The 18582-nt window shown below is 44.4% G+C and overlaps 1 protein-coding gene across 2 annotated transcripts; it reads left to right on the top strand.

Moving 5' to 3' along the window:
- Nucleotides 1-7706: 7706 nt before the first annotated feature.
- On the top strand, nucleotides 7707-18138 carry LOC310931546 (troponin C, skeletal muscle-like). Of its 2 annotated transcripts, none has more exons than XM_083894723.1 (6): nucleotides 7707-7992; nucleotides 14026-14080; nucleotides 14187-14330; nucleotides 15265-15379; nucleotides 16141-16277; nucleotides 17772-18138. In XM_083894723.1, exons 1-6 carry the CDS (start codon nucleotides 7954-7956, stop codon nucleotides 17801-17803), a joined length of 522 nt encoding a protein of 173 aa, XP_083750849.1. In that variant the 5' UTR covers nucleotides 7707-7953; the 3' UTR covers nucleotides 17804-18138. The 2 variants fall into 2 exon arrangements, with proteins under 2 accessions (XP_083750849.1, XP_083750850.1); XM_083894724.1 differs by lacking the exon at nucleotides 7707-7992 and adding an exon at nucleotides 11114-11289.
- Nucleotides 18139-18582: the final 444 nt, after the last annotated feature.

Genomic DNA, 18582 nt, shown 5'->3' with positions numbered 1-18582 from the left:
CAGTGGCTCGCTTTGTTGTCTGACAGCTAAAAGGTTGCTGGTTCAGTCCGGTTATCTCCCGTAGTCCAGTTTCTCAAAGTCATATTCGTGCGTCTTTGTTTTAAATAAACGTGTAAAATAAAGTTTTCATTCATTGACCAAAGCAGAATGACATTAGGTTACAGGTGTGGCTGTTAAAAACACAACAACAACGACAAAAACACAACACCAGTGACGACAAGACGACAATAAAAGTCACTTGTTATTGTGTCGTACTCACCTCTCGTCTTCTTGTGTCACTTCATCACTCCCTCCTCCCTGATTACTTTCACCTGTGTCTCGTTGCCTCTCACTTCCTGAAGTGTCTACAAACTCAGGGTGAGTTTCCTGTCGTGTTCTGTCAGATTGTTTTGTTTCGCTCCTTGAATCCTGGTCCCGCTGTGGTTTTAATCCCTACTTTTACCTCAGTTAAAAGTACTAAATGCTTGAATAACCTTTAACTACATTAAATACTGTTTGAATGCAGTTGTAGTTCACGATTGGACGACTGTTTCAAAGTGAAATAGACGTTTATTGGAGAACAGGCTGCAGAGGAACATACATGAAGCGGAGCAGTGGACACTGTTGCGTCTTCTTTTATCACCTCCACTCATGTTAGCACAGTCAGATACACACATATACATGTATATATACATATAGATATAATACACCTGGATACACCATAACAAAGAAGTCAAATGACAAACAGGAAACACAGTAGCAGGAAGTCATTAAACCTGTTTGTGTTGGTGTCAACACTGATGACTGGAATGTTCACCTGGTGAATCACAGCAGGAACAGGTGCAGGTCATGGATGTTATTATATGAGCTGGATAGAGCTCCGCCCCTTCGCTTCCGTTCATTCCTACGAAGCTGCTCACGCAGCGCCATTATGCCAAAAAAGTTGTTTGACTTCCGTGTTTATTTCCGGGTTGGGCTCCATGGGGTTTCCTGTTGCAGTACCCACAGTGGCCACCATGCAAAAATTGTCTTCAAGGCAGTGGGGGCGGAGCTCTATCCAGTTCATATAATACACCCATGGTGCATGTGCACGTGTGCGACCACTTCCTGTTACCGCGAACATGTTACAAAGCAAAAATAAAACAAACACATAGAAAACATTTCTAAATTTCTTATTTTATAGAGTTAACTGACACAATGATAGATTTTCATTTTACAAGAATAAATATTAAAATATTAAAACCAGACATTATACACATAACAATGTCAATCTTACTGTATATATATATATAGGTAAAAAATACATTTATTACATTGTACATATTACAGAATAATAATTGACATTGACTGATAATTAATTATAAAATAAAATGCAATCATTTAACATCCAACGATCTCTGTCATAAAGATGTTATAAATTAAATAAATACAGTTTGACCTGATCATTTCATACGCTGATGACACTGACTTCTTTTTTTTTTTTTTTTAGCAAAGCTGGAATTTGTTTTGACACGGAATATTTTATTTGTTTTTAAAAGTACACATGAACAACAACACAACAGTCATGTAATCCACTGTAATCTCAGGACATGTTTTATATTTTTATAATTGTCTCTGGATCTGCCAATGTCCAAGGAGCTGCAGATCCACATGAGTCCAGATCCACAACTTCACATTAGTCCAGATCCACAACTTCACACCAGTCCAGATCCACAACTTCACATCAGTCCGATCCCCAACTCTCACACAGTCCAGATCCACAACTTCACATCGGTCCAGATCCACAACTTCACACTAGTCCAGATCCACAACTTCACATTAGTCCAAATCCACAACTTCACATCAGTCCAGATCCACAACTTCACATCGGTCCAGATCCACAACTTCACACTAGTCCAGATCCACAACTTCACACTAGTCCAGATCCACAACTTCACATCAGTCCAGATCCACAACTTCACACGAGTCCAGATCCACAACTTCACACTAGTCCAGATCCACAACTTCACACTAGTCCAGATCCACAACTTCACACCAGTCCAGATCCACAACTTTACACTAGTCCAGATCCACAACTTTACACTAGTCCAGATCCACAACTTCACATCAGTCCAGATCCACAACTTCACATCAGTCCAGATCCACAACTTCACATTAGTACAAATACACATATAAATATAATAAGTTAAATACTAATATGCAGAGTCACCTGATCTCGGGTCAAAGGTCAACGCGCTTCCACGGCTCCCTGTTGCCAGCTGTCCTCGCGCCACTTCCGGAACGTGCCCCGCATCACTTTGCGCATCTCCGCGGACCTCATCATGTAGACCAGCGGGTTGACGCACGGCGGCACGATGAGCAGCACCAGCAGGGTCATGTGCAGCCCCACCGCCGTGGCCGAGGGCGTCGTCGTCGGCGTGGTGATGGTGCTGGTGCTGGTGCTGGTGGTGCCGGTGCGGTTGTGGACTCCCGGTCCCTGAGCCGCTGACGGCGGCGTCACCATGGCCACGGTGCCCTCCAGCTCCCACACCGCGTCCGACGCGACCTTGACGAGCAGCGGCAGCAGCTGCAGCAGCAGCATGCCGCAGTAGAAGAGCACGGTGTTCCGCGCCGTGGTGTTCACCGCTCTGAAGGGCGCGAGCGCGTTGCGCGCGTCCCGGTACATCCTCAGGTAGGAGAAGGCGTAGACCACCAGGCACAGCAGCAGCAGGCACGAGCCGCACAGTTTGCGGAAAACCGCCGAGGCGCGCGGGAAACCCATGTGCTGCTCCATCACGTCCGGCTCGCAGATGAGACCCTTGGTGGCGCGCTCCGTCTGGCGCGTCGTCGCGCCCGCGTGCAGCAGCGTCATGGCGACGCACGAGAGGCACAGCGACACGCACCAGATGAGGCTGAGCGTGACCCGCAGGCGCACTTTGGTGAGGATGACCAGGTAGCGGATGGCGTGGCACACGTACAGGTAGCGCTCGAGCGCCATGCACGTGATGGTGATGAGGCTGACGAAGACGCACGCGGTGCCCGCGAAGTACTGCACGTGGCACCAGAGGTTGAAGTCCACGGTGCGGCGGTGAAGCAGCGAGTGGATCACCGCGGGACCGATGACCACGGTCTGCGTGAGGTCGCTCAGGATCAGGTTCTTCAGGAAAGCGAAGCGCGCCTCAGAGGACGGGTCCTCGTCGGAGCGTCCGAGGCGGAACAGAGTGAAGCCGTTCACCAGGAGCGAGACCAGGGTCAGCAGCGCCAGGACGCACACGAGCGCCGGCACGTGTCCACTGTTGGGCATGATCGAGCGGAAGAGGCAGGCGGCTGCGTCCGGGCGCCCGGTCACGCGCGCCTCGGTGCCGTTCTCTGCGCTCGTGGACCAGTCGCACCGGTCGGTGACGTTGCTGTGCGTCTCCGTGATGGTCATCGCACTCTTCCGGTCATCGTGCGCAGACGACGATGTGTGCTCTGGCTTTCACGCGCACCTGCACTTATATGTGCCCTCGCGACCAGCCCCCATCATCACACACACACAAATCTACATTTACGCTTTTGTGACAATCTGTAATCCAAGTGTTCCATTTGGAACGATTTCTCCGTGCGCTTTTACGCACCGAAATCATCATCATCATCATCATCATCTTCATTATTTAAAACGGTTTGGACTCACTTCTCTCAGATCTGACGAAACACTAACATAACAGGACAGCTTCTCATGGAAATGTCCAACATGTTCAACATGTCCACCATGTCCAACATGTCCGCCATGTCCAACATGTCCAAAACATCCAACATGTCCACCATGTCCAAAACATCCAACATGTCCAAAACATCCAACATGTCCACCATGTCCAAAACATCCAACATGTCCACCATGTCCAAAACATCCAACATGTCCAAAACATCCAACATGGCCAAAACATCCAACATGTCCACCATGTCCAAAACATCCAACATGTCCAAAACATCCAACATGTCCAAAACATCCAACATGTCCACCATGTCCAAAACATCCAACATGTCCAAAACATCCAACATGTCCACTATGTCCAAAACATCCAACATGTCCACCATGTCCAAAACATCCAACATGTCCAAAACATCCAACATGTCCACCATGTCCAAAACATCCAACATGTCCAAAACATCCAACATGTCCACCATGTCCAAAACATCCAACATGTCCAAAACATCCAACATGGCCAAAACATCCAACATGTCCAAAACATCCAACATGTCCACCATGTCCAAAACATCCAACATGTCCAAAACATCCAACATGTCCACTATGTCCAAAACATCCACCATGTCCAAAACATCCAACATGTCCAACATGTCCAACATGTCCAACATGTCCAACATGCCCATTTCATTCTCTGTGTGTGTGTGTGTGTGTGTGTGTGTGTGTGTGTGTGTGTGTGTGTGTGTGTGTGTGTGTGTGTGTGTGTGTGTGTGTGTGTGTGTGTGTGTGTGTGTGTGTGTGTGTGTGTGTCTTTGTGGGGACTTTGGTAAAACTGTGTTCTCTGAGTGTCCTCACTGTCCTCTGAGGAGCTAAGGTGCACACTGACCTCTGGTGTTAAAGGCTGGTAACTGCAGTGCAGGTCAGGTTTATTATTTACTGTCAGTTTTCACACTTTTTCAGCTCTGCAAATGAACTCAGACCTGGTCTGATCCTGGTCTGATTCTGGTCTGATTCTGGTCTGATTCTGGCCTGATCCTGGCCTGATCCTGGCCTGATCCTGGCCTGATCCTGGCCTGGTCCTGGCCTGATTCTGGTCTGATCCTGGCCTGGTCCTGGCCTGATCCTGGCCTGGTCCTGGCCTGATTCTGGTCTGATCCTGGCCTGATCCTGGCCTGGTCCTGGCCTGATCCTGTTCTGATGTTGGTCTGATGTTGGTCTGATGTTGGTCTGATGTTGGTCTGATGCTGGTCTCATGGTCTGATCCTGGTCTGATTCTGGTCTGACCCTGGTCTAATGCTGGTCTCGTGGTCTGATCCTGGTCTGATCCTGGCCTGATTCTAGTCTGACCCTGGCCTGATCCTGGTTTGATCCTGGCCTGATCTGGTCCGATGTTGGTCTGATGTTGGTCTGATGCTGGTCTCATGGTCTGATCCTGGTCTGACCCTGGTCTAATGCTGGTCTCGTGGTCTGATCCTGGTCTGATCCTAGTCTGATTCTGGTCTGATCCTGGTTTGATTCTGGCCTGATGTGGATTAATCCCACGTTTCGTCTCTTAAACACAGCTCAGCAACTTTAGAAGACGAAGACGAAAGAAGACGGAGTTTAATCTACGAGTGATGAAAGGATCAGAAGGTCATAGGGAGGTGTGAGGAGGAGGAGGAGGAGGAGGATCATGATGGAGGGATTAACGTCTTCTAAACTGCACCTCCTCCTTATATAGGGTGTGTTTGTGAAGCTGTTACTGTTACAGGAATAGACGGAGGAGAAAAGAGAGGGAGGAGCAGACAAAAAGAGAGGGAGGAGCAGACAAAAAGAGAGGGAGGAGCAGACAAAAAGAGAGGGAGGAGCAGACAAAAAGAGAGGGAGGAGCAGACAAAAAGAGAGGGAGGAGCAGACAAAACGATGAAAAACAAACCATCTCTTCTTCTTTCACCAAATCAAAAACCTCTGTTTGTTGTGAGTCCAAAGAAGAAAGAGGAGACGAGCGTCAGCTGGAGCTGTCAATCACACTGGAGGAGGAGGTGAGTCAGGGGTGAGAGGAGGTGAAGGAGGAAAGAGGAGACGAGTGAGGATCAAAACATGGAGAACACAAGGAGGGCGATGAGAACAGAGGAGCGGGAGTGAAGGTGAGATGGACGACTCTGTCATCGAACCAAAAATCTAACGTTTATCCTCAAACAATCACATTTTTGCTAAAAAACAAATCAGAACTGGGGAAAAATGTTATAAAATTACAAATTACTCAGTGGCGCCCCCAGAGGGGGAAACCCAGAAGGACAATTATGAAACTAAGTTGCACCAAATATCGCAAAACTTGGTGGAAACATGACCCAGCCCAAAACGAACAAAAAAGTCTATTGGGACCATGGCCTCAAGTCAACAGTAGGTCGGCCATTTTGAATTTAGTGTCCATCTTGGCGATTTGGTGTGAGGATCGATTGGAATTCCTGGAGTTTTTAATTCTTAAAGGATCGTAGTTTTGAGATACTAAACGTCGGTAAAAACAAATCATAACTGGTGAAAAATTTGATAAAATAAGGGAAATATGTAAAAGTGATACAAAAAGGCTCAGTAGCGCCCCCAAAGGGAGAAACCCAGAAGGACAATGCTGAAACTAAGTTGCACCAAATATCGCCAAACTTGGTGGAAACATGACCCAGCCCGAGACAAACAAAAATGTCTATTGGGACCATGGCCTCAACTCAACAGTAGGTCAGCCATTTTGGATTTAGTGTCCATCATGGCGATTTGGTGCGAGGATTTATTGGAATTCCTGGAGTTTTTATTCTCAAAGGATCATTGTTTTGAGATACTAAACGTTGGTAAAAACAAATTATAACTGGGGAAAAATTTTATTAAATAAGGGAAACATGAAAGTGGTACTCAGTGGCGCCCCCAAAGTGGGAAACCCGGAAGAACAATTATGAAACTAAGTTGCACCAAATATCGCGAAACTTGGTGGAAACATGACCCAGCCCAAGACAAACGAAAAAGTCTATTGGGACCATGGCCTCAACTCAACAACAGGTCGGCCATTTTGGATTCGGTGTCCATCTTGGTGATTTGGTGCGAGGATCTGTTGGAATTCCTGGAGTTTTTATTCTTAAAGGATCGTAGTTTTGAGATACTAAACATTAGTAAAAAACAAATCAGAACTGGGGGAAAATGTGATAAAATAAGGAAAATATGTAAAAGTGATACAAAATTGCTCAGTAGTGCCCCCAAAGGTGAAACCTGGTAAGACAATGCTGAAACTAAGTTGCACCAAATATCACCAAACTTGGTGGAAAAATGACCCAGCCCGAGATGAACAAAAAAGTCTATTGGGACCCTGGCCTCAACTCAACAGTAGGTCGGCCATTTTGGAATTAGTGGCCATCTTGGCGATTCGGTGCGAGGATCTATTGGAATTCCTGGAGTTTTTATTCTCAAAGGATCGTAGTTTTGAGATACTAAACATTAGTAAAAAACAAATCAGAACTGGGGGAAAATGTTATAGAATTACAAATTACTCAGTGGCGCCCCCAAAGGGGGAAACCCAGAAGGACAATGCTGAAACTAAGTTGCACCAAATATCGCGAAACTTGGTGGAAACGTGACCCATTTGGTGCAACTTAGTTTCTTAGGGTTAACGTCAAAAATGCGATCGTCTGTGGTCCTCGGGTTCAGCGAGGACGACGGCGCTGCAGGAGGAGGAGGCGGAGCCTGTCATCCGCGCATTATATTTATTTGACGGTTAGCGTTTCTGACGCGACCACACATAGCTAAAAACACAGAGCTGCTCACTCCACAGAAACACCGTGTGCTGAGCCCGGCGTCGGGTGGCGCTGGCGTCACGCCAACCTCTAAATGAACATGCCCAGCTGCCGCGCATTAGCGCTCACCGCTAACGCTCCGCTCCGCGCTCCGATTGGTCGGCCCGTCGTCACGTTAGGTCGACGAGTGACCGCTCGCACATCAAGTTTTTCTGGCCACTTAAGTGTTTAAGTCGGTCGGCTGCGACCAAAATTAGATGCAAAGTGACTTCAGTGACGGTTTAGGAATGAACAAATCCTGAATTTAGTCCAGACGTGTGTTGCCAAAATAGGTGCAACCCCACCCAGGTGTTAAGTTGAACTAAGCAAAACTGGAACCCACGAGCTAAAGTTCAGGAATTTAATGACAAAGTTCAAAAGAATTAACAGTTATTTTTAGCGTCACCGAGGCGGGGAGGGTGCGAATCCAGGAAATATCTAATACAGGCTGCGTACGAGAGGCTAATCCAGAAGTGCAGTTGTGTGGACGTGGTCTTGGATGAGGACAGTGTGGAGATGGAGGAAGAAGAAGCCGAACATGCTGAAGCCGGGCAGGTGAGTGGCAAAAAAACAACAACATTTTACGTTTGAAAAGAAAGAGGAAGTGTGTGGATCAGCGGGATTCGTTTCAGCCGGGTTTTCTCCTCCAAAACAAAGAGAAAATCAGCGATTTTTACACCAAGGCAACGAGCAGCTGCTGATCCACGTCTGTTTCCAGCTCATGTGAAAGTCATCAGTCTGATTCATTTCACCACTTAATCAGCAGCTCCTGTTGTTGCCACAAGGTAAAAAAAAACTTATTTTCTCTATGGACTTTGGTGTGGGAGAGTTAGTCGTCACAAAACAGCACGGACTCAGGCTGGTGTTGAATTTATCAAGTGCCTCAAAGCTGTTTTTTTGAAAGCACTTTTCATGACCTCGCTGTTTTAGTTTAAGCACAATTTCACAAAAACAGTTGGACTTTCCAGTTTCGAGCGCAGAAAATGAGCTCATGCGACGGACGCCCGTGTCGTCAGGACCCTGGACCGCCGCTGGACGTCGTCGGCTCAGCGTCAGGAGGACGAAAATACACCTGCCGTCAGGGAACGCGGTCGCGCTTCTCAGCGGATGGCGAAAGGGAAACCGATAGCCGCCGCTGGTCAAAGACGGAGACGCAGCTGCGTGCCGGCCGATCGTCGCGCCTCTAAAGTTACAGATGTCAAGGAAGTGCAAGGACGAGCGAGCGCGGAGGGAAATCCGCGCATGCTAGGAGAGGTGCTAATCTGTGTGTGTGTGTGTTACACGCCCGTCTACACGTTACCTCTTTAGGACCTCTCCTGGCACAAACACTGACCTTGTCAGGACCGCTCGTCCTCGCAGAGACCCAAAAAATTGAGACTGTAGAAATGAATGGAAGTCACTGCAGTCCTGGAAAAGACGCACGAACCAGCATATGTGTTTTTTGTGTGCGCGTGTGCTTGTTTTTATATCTTTGTGAGGTCCCCCAAAAAAAATATTTTTTTCTCGGAACCCAAAACTTAAGACCTGGTTTTTAGGATCAGGGTTAGCATTGGGTTTAGGCTAGGTTTAGCTTCTTACTGCTAATGGTTTAAGTTAGAGTTAGGGAATGCATTATGTCTAGGTCCAAAGACCAAAAGACAAGTTTGCGTGTGTGTGTGTGTGTGTGTGTTTTCTTGTATGTGTGGCTTTGTGGGGACATTTTGTCTGCTCTCCACAACTTTAAATAGGCTTTTTTTTCACGGTTAAGACCTGGTTTTAGGGTTAGGGTTTTAAATAGGGTTAGGGAATGCATTGTGTCATGCATGATGTGTCCTCACTGAGATATAAAAACAAGTTTGCGTGTGTGTGTGTGTGTGTGTGTGTGTGTTCTTGTATGTGTGACTTTGTTAGGACCAAAAAGAACGTATAAACGTATATACCCCCACATCTTTAAAGGGCTTTTTCAGGGTTAAGATCTGGTTTTAGAGTTAGGGTTAGGATTAGGTTAAGGGTCTAGAGAATGCATTATGATGTGTGATGTACAAATCTATCCTTGTTGGGACATTTTGTCTGTGGCCCACGACTTTAAAGGTCTACTTCAGGGTTAAGACCTGGTTTAAGGGCTAAGGGTTAGCGATAAGGGTCTAGAGAATCCCTTATGTCTATGATGTGTGTCTTTGTGAGGACCAAAAGAACATACCAAACCTGTCTTTGTGGGGACGTGTGAAGACCTGGATTTAGGGTCAGGGGTTGGAGTTAGGTCAAGGGTCAAGGGTCAAGCACTTAGTTGTGACAGTTAAGGTTAAGTTAAGGGGCTTTTGTCACTCGTCGTCGTGGAGACCAAAACCTCGTTCCTGAGGCTCTGGTTGAGGTTACTGGGTTATATATGAACTGTGGTTGGTTAAGGTCAGGTAAGGGTAGTATTGTGTGTGTTTGTTCTTGCATTGGCTGCCTCTTGAGGACCTTTCTTGTCAGGTCCAGTAGTCGTCATGGAGACCAAAGCCTGGTCCTGATGAGGCAGAACCTCAGTTTCAGAGGAAGTGGTGAAAGGTTAGAGGTCAAACTGTTGTTAGAGGTCAAGGTTTAAAGGCTTTTAAGTTTGAGGCTGGACAAGAATAGCTGCACAAACCTGTGTGTGTGTGTGTGTGTGTTCTTGTACTTGCGGCATACTGAGGACCAGTGAGGGTTTTTTACCAACAAAGTGAGGTCATTTTACGGAGTGAGGACATTTGACCCAAAATGTTTGGTCAATTTTTTTTTGTCAAATTTTGGACCAAACATTTTGGGTCAAATGTTTTTTTGTCAAATTTTGGATGACATAGTATAGTATGACGTTTTTGTAAAATTTTGGACCAAAATTGTTTTTTTAAATTTTGGTCGACATAGTATAAGTATGATGTTTTTGTAAAATTTTGGCCCAAAAATTTTGGGTCGAATTTTTTTTTTATTGTGGTCGACATAGTATAATTATGATGTTATGGTAAAATTATGGACCAAAAATTAAAATAAAGGTTTTCTAGCCCTCCAGCTCTATCTGCAGACATTTTATGGTACTGCACCCAGTAGTTCTTTATAGATGTCATTCATGAAGTAGATATTTGTAATTGTGTTGATTTATAAAGTGGAAATGCTGGTCCTCACTTTGGTCAAATATTTTTTTTTAATTTTGGTCGACATAGTATAAGTATGACGTTTTTGTCAAATTTTGTACCAAAAATTTTTGGTCAAATTTTTTTTGCAAATTTTGGATGACATAGACATTTTATGGTACTGCACCCAGTAGTTCTTTATAGATGTCATTCATGAAGTAGATATTTGTAATTGTGTTGAAATTTATAAAGTGGAAATGCTGGTCCTCACTTTGTCAGCAACCCAGTCCTCAGTATGCAGCAAGTACAAGAATGTGTGTGTGTGTGTGTGTGTATGTGTGTGTGTGTGTGTAATCAGGTGTCCATCTCTGGTTGATCCTGTGCCAAAATAACCTCCAGCTGCCCTGATGCCTGTTCTCTGTTCCTAAATCAATGTCACCGCCGCGCTCGTCTGTTCTCTGAATATCTAAATATGGCGGATCGGACACACAAGGTGGGGGGTATTTGGGGGCGTGGCGTCCATCAGACACCGCATTGTCACACAGGACGCAAACTAAAGGCGGATTGGATTGGCCGGCTCTCGTGCGACGTGGTGGTTGGGGGGGGGGGGGCTCTGTTGCCCAATCCTGGTCATTTTCAGGAAAAGTGTGGAGCGATAAGAGGACGACAGCGTGAAGCCACTGTGTCCACTGTGTCCACTGTGTCCACTGTGGGGAGAACAAGGCTTTCTTTTGTCTTCACTTGGACGTCCGTTGTCTTCAGCGCCGTCCGTTCCGTCATCATGGTAAGACAGAGGGAGGAGGACGGAGGAGGAGACGCAGCCTTTTTCTCTTCCTTTGTGGATTTGTTTGTTGTTGTGTTTTTCGACGCAGATCGAAATCCAGGAGCTGAAGATGGAAGTCCATCATCATCATCATCATCATCATCATCATCATCATCTTTACATTTGCTGCTTTTGTCTCCCGGGATCCTTCAGATCCTTCACTTTTAAACGATCCCGAGGAACAGAAATGTTTTCTCAGATTTCTTTCTTCGGGCGTTTGTCGTCACTATGATTGATATTTAGATCAGAGACAGAGAGACAGAGACTAAAGATAGAACGCTCACAGCTGAGTAAAGTGAGAAGACGTGTCAGTGTCCTAACTTTGGAACGTTCACCTTGGAAAACAATCCCCGTCCAAATCCTCTCTCTCCCCGAGTGACGCCTTAAAATTAGATTCAAAGTGAGCTAATGAGCGGCTTTTTGTCCAAACGTGTGTCGAAACAAACTGGAAAAGAAGGCGCGGAGAAACAAAAGTCAGGTTTTTACGCTCTCTTAATGTAACGATCCGTATTGTAAACATGTAAATATGTAAATATGTAAACATGAGAGCAGACGGTGAAGAGTTGACCTTTAAGAGGCTTCATCATCAACATGTTCAGACAGCTGCTGGGATTAAAGCTGGCTCTGGATTAAAGCTCCTCTCTTTATTCCAGTTCATTCTTCATCACAGTGGTGTTTTAGGTTGTTAAATTTGAATAAACTGTCATTTAACACTAACAATACCAGTCATTACTACATTATTACACATTAACCAGTAAAACCACGATGATACATGTCTAATCAGTCGTCTTTACTACATTATTATTATTGAGTTATTACACGTTATTAATCAGTACTAATTATCACATCAATAATCGGCTTTTTTCCTGTTGTGATTACTGCGATATGACGTGATTCCTTAGAATAAACATTGTGGTAAATGTCTACGTAGTACTTTTAAATACTTTATTATCACAGGATTGTTCAGTACTACCATTATACACTGTAAAAATAAAAAATAAAAAGTTGAGAACACTTCAAAATTTCAAGGCAACTTGATGTAATCAATTTCAATTAAAAAAGTTCCGTCAACTAATATTATTTTTATTATTATCTTTTCAAATAGTTTCGCTAACTAATCTTGTTCAGATAATGTAAATAAAATTATTAAAATATAATATTTTGAATATTAAGTTGGCACAACTCTAACTTACAAGTTTGTCTAACAAAATAATATTAGTTGATGGAACTTTTTTAAAAACTCCCAATTATTTGTTGGGCTGTAAACTCAAAAATTGATTGCAGAAAGTTGCCTTGAGATGTTGAGTTTTCTTTCTTTTACAGTGTAGTAACTGTGTACTACATTATTACATCAGTAATCAGCATTTTCCATGATGGTAAACGTGTTTTCTGTCGCGATTACTGCAATATTACACGAGTAATCAGTATTACCATTGTGGTAACTGTGTACTCAGTATACACTGTAAAAAGAAACAGTTGAGAAAAGTCAAAATTTCAAGGCAAATGCAATAAATGTTTGAGTTTACAGTCCAATAAAAGAGCTCGAGTTTTTAAAAAGTTCCATCAACTCATAATATGTTGTTAAACAAAATTCTGTTTTCTAACAGTTTGGCAAATGACTCAAAAACTGATTGCAGTTGCCTTGAAATTTTGACTTTTCTCCACTTTTTCTTTTTTTTACAGTGTAATACTTTGCTGTAACTGCTCGTCTGCAGTTATATTCGATATGTACTAAAGATGTGTACTTTGTGTGCAATCGTTACCACGTTATCGATAATTAATGGTCATGTTAAAACATGTACACTGTAAAAAAGAAAAGTCAAAATTTCAAGGCAACTTGTTGCGTTTACAGCCCAACCTAAGTTATCGAGTTTTTTTAAAAAGTACCATCAACTAATATTATTTTGTTAGACAAACTTGTAATTTAGAGTTCTCTAAATTCAAAATGTTATTTTTTGATACATTTTTTACATCATTTGAACAAGATAAGTTTGCCAAACTGTTTGAAAAGAGAATTTTGAGTTGGCAAAACTCTAAATTACAAGTTTGTCTAACAAAATAATATGAGTTGATGGTACTTTTTAAAAAACTGGATAACTTAGGTTGGGCTGTAAACGCAACAAGTTGCCTTGAAATTTTGACTTTTCTTTTTTACAGTGTACATGTTTTAACATGACCATTAATTGTCGATAACGTGGTAACGATTGCACACAAAGTACACATCTTTAGTACACATCGAATATAACTGCAGACGAGCAGTAACAGCAAAGTATTACACTGTAAAAAAAAAGAAAAAGTGGAGAAAAGTCAACATTTCAAGGCAACTGCAATTCATTTCTAGTTTACAGTCCAAAAAAGAGCTCAAGTTTTTAAAAAGTTCCATCAACTCATAATATTTTGTTAGACAAACTTCTCACTCAGAATTCAACATTTTATTTTTTAGTTGAATTTTTAAATTATCTGAAGAAAAGATTAGTTTGCCAAACTGTTTGAAAACAGAATTTTGCGTTAAAGTCAAACATTGATTGCATCGAGTTGCCTTGAAATTTTGACTTTTCTCAACTTTATTTTTAATTTTTTTACAGTGTAAGCTACTGTATATTTAGGCCACATTAGCATTATTCTTATCAGTGATAAGAATAATAGAATAGAGAGTGTTTTATGTGCAGTATCTGACAGTGAAGCTGTGTTTTTCAGCCCACTGACGCCCAGAGCGACGCTCGCTCCTTCCTGACAGAGGAGATGATCTCAGGTCAGTGTTTCTGTTTTCACATCAGTGAGGATCCTCCACAGAACTCAACTTCTAACACTGTCCTCCTCCTCTCCTCGTCTCCTCGTCTCCTCGTCTCCTCCTCCAGAGTTCAAAGCCGCCTTCGACATGTTCGACACGGACGGCGGCGGCGACATCAGCACCAAGGAGCTGGGTCAGGTGATGAGGATGCTGGGTCAGAACCCGTCCAGAGAGGAGCTGGACGCCATCATTGAGGAGGTGGATGAGGACGGTGAGAATTAAGACTTAAGAGCTTAACATGAACCATTAGAACATATGAGACATGTTTAGTCTTTTCTTTGTACTGCGAAGGTGAACTTTAATAAATGAATGAAGTAGAAACTGATCTCACATCCACAAACTACATGTAAATCTATCTGAAAACAAGTGAAAATGTGTTTTATTAAAGCGGAACTAGACCGGAAGTTCCTATTATCGCTGTTTTTTTTAGTGTGTATCTGCGTCATTACCTTGTTTATGAAGCCCTGAAGGTTCTAAACAAACAGTTCAGCCACTGCTGAGAACACTGTGTTTTATTGTAATCTCGGGGCTCAACGAGATCTCTGAAAATCCCGTAATAGTTACGTAAACAGCGGTTCTCCTGAACAGCAGATCCTCCTGCTCCGGGCACTAGTCTGGGCACGAGTCCGGGCACATCCGGTTACGTACATTGAACCGCAGAAGAAGAATAACGTCCGTTGTGGAGGTGTTTCACGAGCGACAGTGTCTTCTGACTCTGGGTCTGACTCTGGGTCAAAGGTCGTCAAAGGGACTGAGGCGGGGAGTCGTGAAGAAGCTATTTTTAAACACTGTTAAAACAATGTTTTGATAATGAGGAGCAGTGCATCCACCGTTCCAGAGGGGGGAGCTGTGCTTCTGAGAGCTGGTGTGTTGGATAGTACTGGCCAATCACAAGACTCTGTCTTCTGGGTGTGAAAGTTCACTCTGAAATCTCACAGCAGAAAAACACTGTCAGAAAAGAGGATTTCTATCGGCTCGTTTACAGCAACTAGGAGGTTTTTGATCATAAAAACAAGTGAATGTATGTAAGTAGACCTCTATAACTAACATATATGTGCAACAGGACCACTCTGTGGGAGCTTTAAGACAAAGTTAGATCGTTTCTCTCCTCATGTGTTCACCTCCTCATGTGTTCACCTCCTCAGGCAGTGGTACCATTGACTTTGAGGAGTTCCTGGTGATGATGGTGCAGCAGTTGAAGGAGGACTCGGCTGGAAAGACTGAAGAAGAACTCTCTGAGTGTTTCCGTATCTTTGACAAGTACGACTCTCCTCTTCCTCCTCCTCCCTCCTCCTCCCTCCTCCTCCTCCCTCCCTCCCCAGGGGCTGAAACAGCGATGAACCTTTTGTTTTCCTTCAGATTATTCTTATTAATCCGTGTCATTTTTGAGGATTTTAACGAGCATAAAAACTCTGCAAACTTGGCATGGAGGTCAGATGTGGTGAAAATGCGATATTGTCATAGTCATCTACAGCGCCCCCTTAAGGCAAAACATGGATGGAGCAAGCCAAAATTAAGTTGCACCGATTTTCCCGAAATTTGGTGGGAAGTTGTCTCAGGTCAAGACGAACAAAAAATTCAATGGGGACCACGGCCTCAACTCAACAGGAAGTCCGCCATCTTGGTGATTTGCACGCTTCATATCATTTTGCATCATAGATGTTACTCGTGTGAAGTAAATGTCATTCTATGTCATGTATCATCAATTATACATTTGGTTTGTTTATCTTTCCCTCTGTTTACATTGTTGACGTGGTGTTTTGACATTCTTGAAATGTTCATTAACGTTCACGCTCCCTTCCAAGGAAACTAGAAATGAAACCAAGTTACAGGCCTGATTAAAAATGGCAAACTTCCTGTTGAGTTCAGGCCGTTGCCCCGATTGACCTTTTTCTTCGTCTTGGGCTGAGACAACTTCCCACCAAGTTTCGTGAAATTCCATGCAACTTCATTTTGGCTTGCTCCATCCATGTTTTTCCATGTCATTATATCACAGTGATGTTGCGTCTCTGTTTCCGCAGGAACGGAGATGGATTCGTGGATCGGGAGGAGTTCGGATACATCCTGCAGCTGACCGGAGAGCCGGTGACGGAGGAGGACGTGGACGAGATGTTTGGAGAGTCGGACACAAACAAAGACGGGAAGATTGACTTTGACGGTAAAGAAATAACAAAGTTCACCAACATCATCATAGACGGACTTTAGTTTGACCGTCAACGCTCAACGTTTCTTTAGAGTCAACAATGACTTTGGTAGAAGAGTTGACCCCAGTGTTGACCTCAGTGTTGACCTCAGTGTTGATCCCTGTGTTGACCCCAGTGTTGACCCCAGTGTTGACCTCAGTGTTGATCTCAGTGTTGATCTCAGTGTTGACCTCAGTGTTGACCTCGGTGTTGACCTCTGTGTTGACCCCAGTGCTGACCTGGGTGTTGACCCGTGTTGACCCCTGTGTTGACCCCAGTGTTGACCCGTGTTGACCTCAGTGTTGACCTCAGTGTTGACCCCTGTGTTGACCCCTGTGTTGACCCCAGTGTTGACCCGTGTTGACCTCAGTGTTGACCCCAGTGTTGACCTCAGTGTTGACCCCAGTGTTGACCTTAGTGTTGACCCCTGTGTTGACCCCAGTGTTGACCCCTGTGTTGACCCTAGTGTTGACCTCTGTGTTGACCTCAGTGTTGACCCCTGTGTTGACCCCAGTGTTGACCCCAGTGTTGACCACTGTGTTGACCTCGGTGTTGACCTCAGTGTTGACCCCAGTGTTGACCCCAGTGTTGACCCTAGTGTTGACCACTGTGTTGACCTCTGTGTTGACCCCTGTGTTGACCTCAGTGTTGACCCCAGTGTTGACCCCAGTGTTGACCTCTGTGTTGACCCCTGTGTTGACCCCAGTGTTGACCTCTGTGTTGACCCCTGTGTTGACCTCAGTGTTGACCCCTGTGTTGACCTCAGTGTTGACCCCTGTGTTGACCTCAGTGTTGACCTCAGTGTTGACCCCAGTGTTGACCTTAGTGTTGACCCCAGTGTTGACCTCAGTGTTGACCCCAGTGTTGACCTTAGTGTTGACCCCTGTGTTGACCTCAGTGTTGACCTCAGTGTTGACCCCAGTGTTGACCTTAGTGTTGACCCCTGTGTTGACCTCAGTGTTGACCTCAGTGTTGACCCCAGTGTTGACCTTAGTGTTGACCCCAGTGTTGACCTTAGTGTTGACCCCAGTGTTGACCTTAGTGTTGACCCCTGTCTACTCGTGATACTACGCAAAAATAGGATGTAAAAATGTGTCATATACAGTTCTTTTAAGTCGTGCCTCACCTCTGCTGCCACCTGCTGGCTGTATTAGCCAATGCACTTTCGGTCCTGTTTATTTTTTCTCAACATTTGCAGCCATTTCGACTCGTTTTGCGCGGGAAAACCACACTTTTTTTGTGTTGCGGATGTATTACATGAGCGGTGACAGTGTGACCGAAGCTAAATGGAACTCAGCCGTCTTTAATCGGGTTATTTACACCTGTGGTTTTTCCGACTGACGCCTGCCAACGCGGCTCCATTGGCCAGGAACGCGAAGTGGGCGTGGTCTATGAGGACTTCAGGAAGTTTCCGACACAGTGATTGATATTCTCTCTCTCTCTCTCTGTCTCTCTCTCTCTCTCTGCAGAGTTCCTGAAAATGATGGAGAACGTCCAGTAACGACTGGACTCTGATCGCCTCTGCGTTCCCACTGTGTGAATATGATGATGATGTTTACTGAGACGGACACATATACCCGACCCCCCCCCCCCCCATGAAGAAGAAGCCTCAGGACTATAGTGACCATGTCTATAAATATCCGCTCAAACCATTTAAGACGATGGCACTTTCTCCCTCGCCCGGCTCAGCTGTCTCCTCTGGGCAGCTGCTTCTTCTTCAGAAATGCTACACCCTCAAACCCCACCCCCCCACCATAATCCCCCCGCCCGTCCCCCCATAATCCCCTGAACTATGGACCCTTCCTCTGATGTGCTTTATAAATAAAACTCTCTCCTTCTGCTAATTGGTCAACTCCATTGCAATTATTCCACCGTGTCCATCTCACACACACACACACACACTACTTGTACTTGCTGCATACTGAGGACCAGCATTTCCACTTTATAAATCAACACAATTACAAATATCTACTTCATGAATGACATCTATAAAGAACTACTGGTCGCAGTACCATAAAATGTCTGCAGGTGGAGCCCCAGAGCAAAAAGGGTTGGAAAACTTTTTTCTTTTTTTTTGTAATTTTTGGTCCAAAATTTGACAAAAAATGCACACTATACTGTGTCGTCCAAAATGTAAAAATAATTTTGACCAAAAAGTTTTGGTCCAAAATTTGACAAAAACGTCACACTATACTATGTCGTCCAAAATTTGAAAAAATCTTTGACAAAAAATGTTTGGTCCAAAATTTGAACAAAAAAAAGTTATGCTATTATACTATG

The sequence above is a fragment of the Microchirus variegatus genome (assembly GCF_963457635.1).
Source record: "Microchirus variegatus genome assembly, chromosome: 9".
NCBI lineage: Eukaryota > Metazoa > Chordata > Actinopteri > Pleuronectiformes > Soleidae > Microchirus > Microchirus variegatus.
This window is presented reverse-complemented; position numbering and strand designations above follow the sequence as displayed.

What these genes read in the sequence shown, in the direction of transcription:
- LOC310931546 (XM_083894723.1), top strand. Translation starts at nt 7,954, where the DNA reads ATGGAGGAAGAAGAAGCCGAACATGCTGAAGCCGGGCAG. An exon ending in AACATGCTGAAGCCGGGCAG is followed by an intron (nt 7,993 to 14,025) that starts GTGAGTGGCAAA and finishes TGTGTTTTTCAG; the next exon opens with CCCACTGACGCCCAGAGCGA. An exon ending in TGAGGAGGTGGATGAGGACG is followed by an intron (nt 14,331 to 15,264) that starts GTGAGAATTAAG and finishes TCACCTCCTCAG; the next exon opens with GCAGTGGTACCATTGACTTT.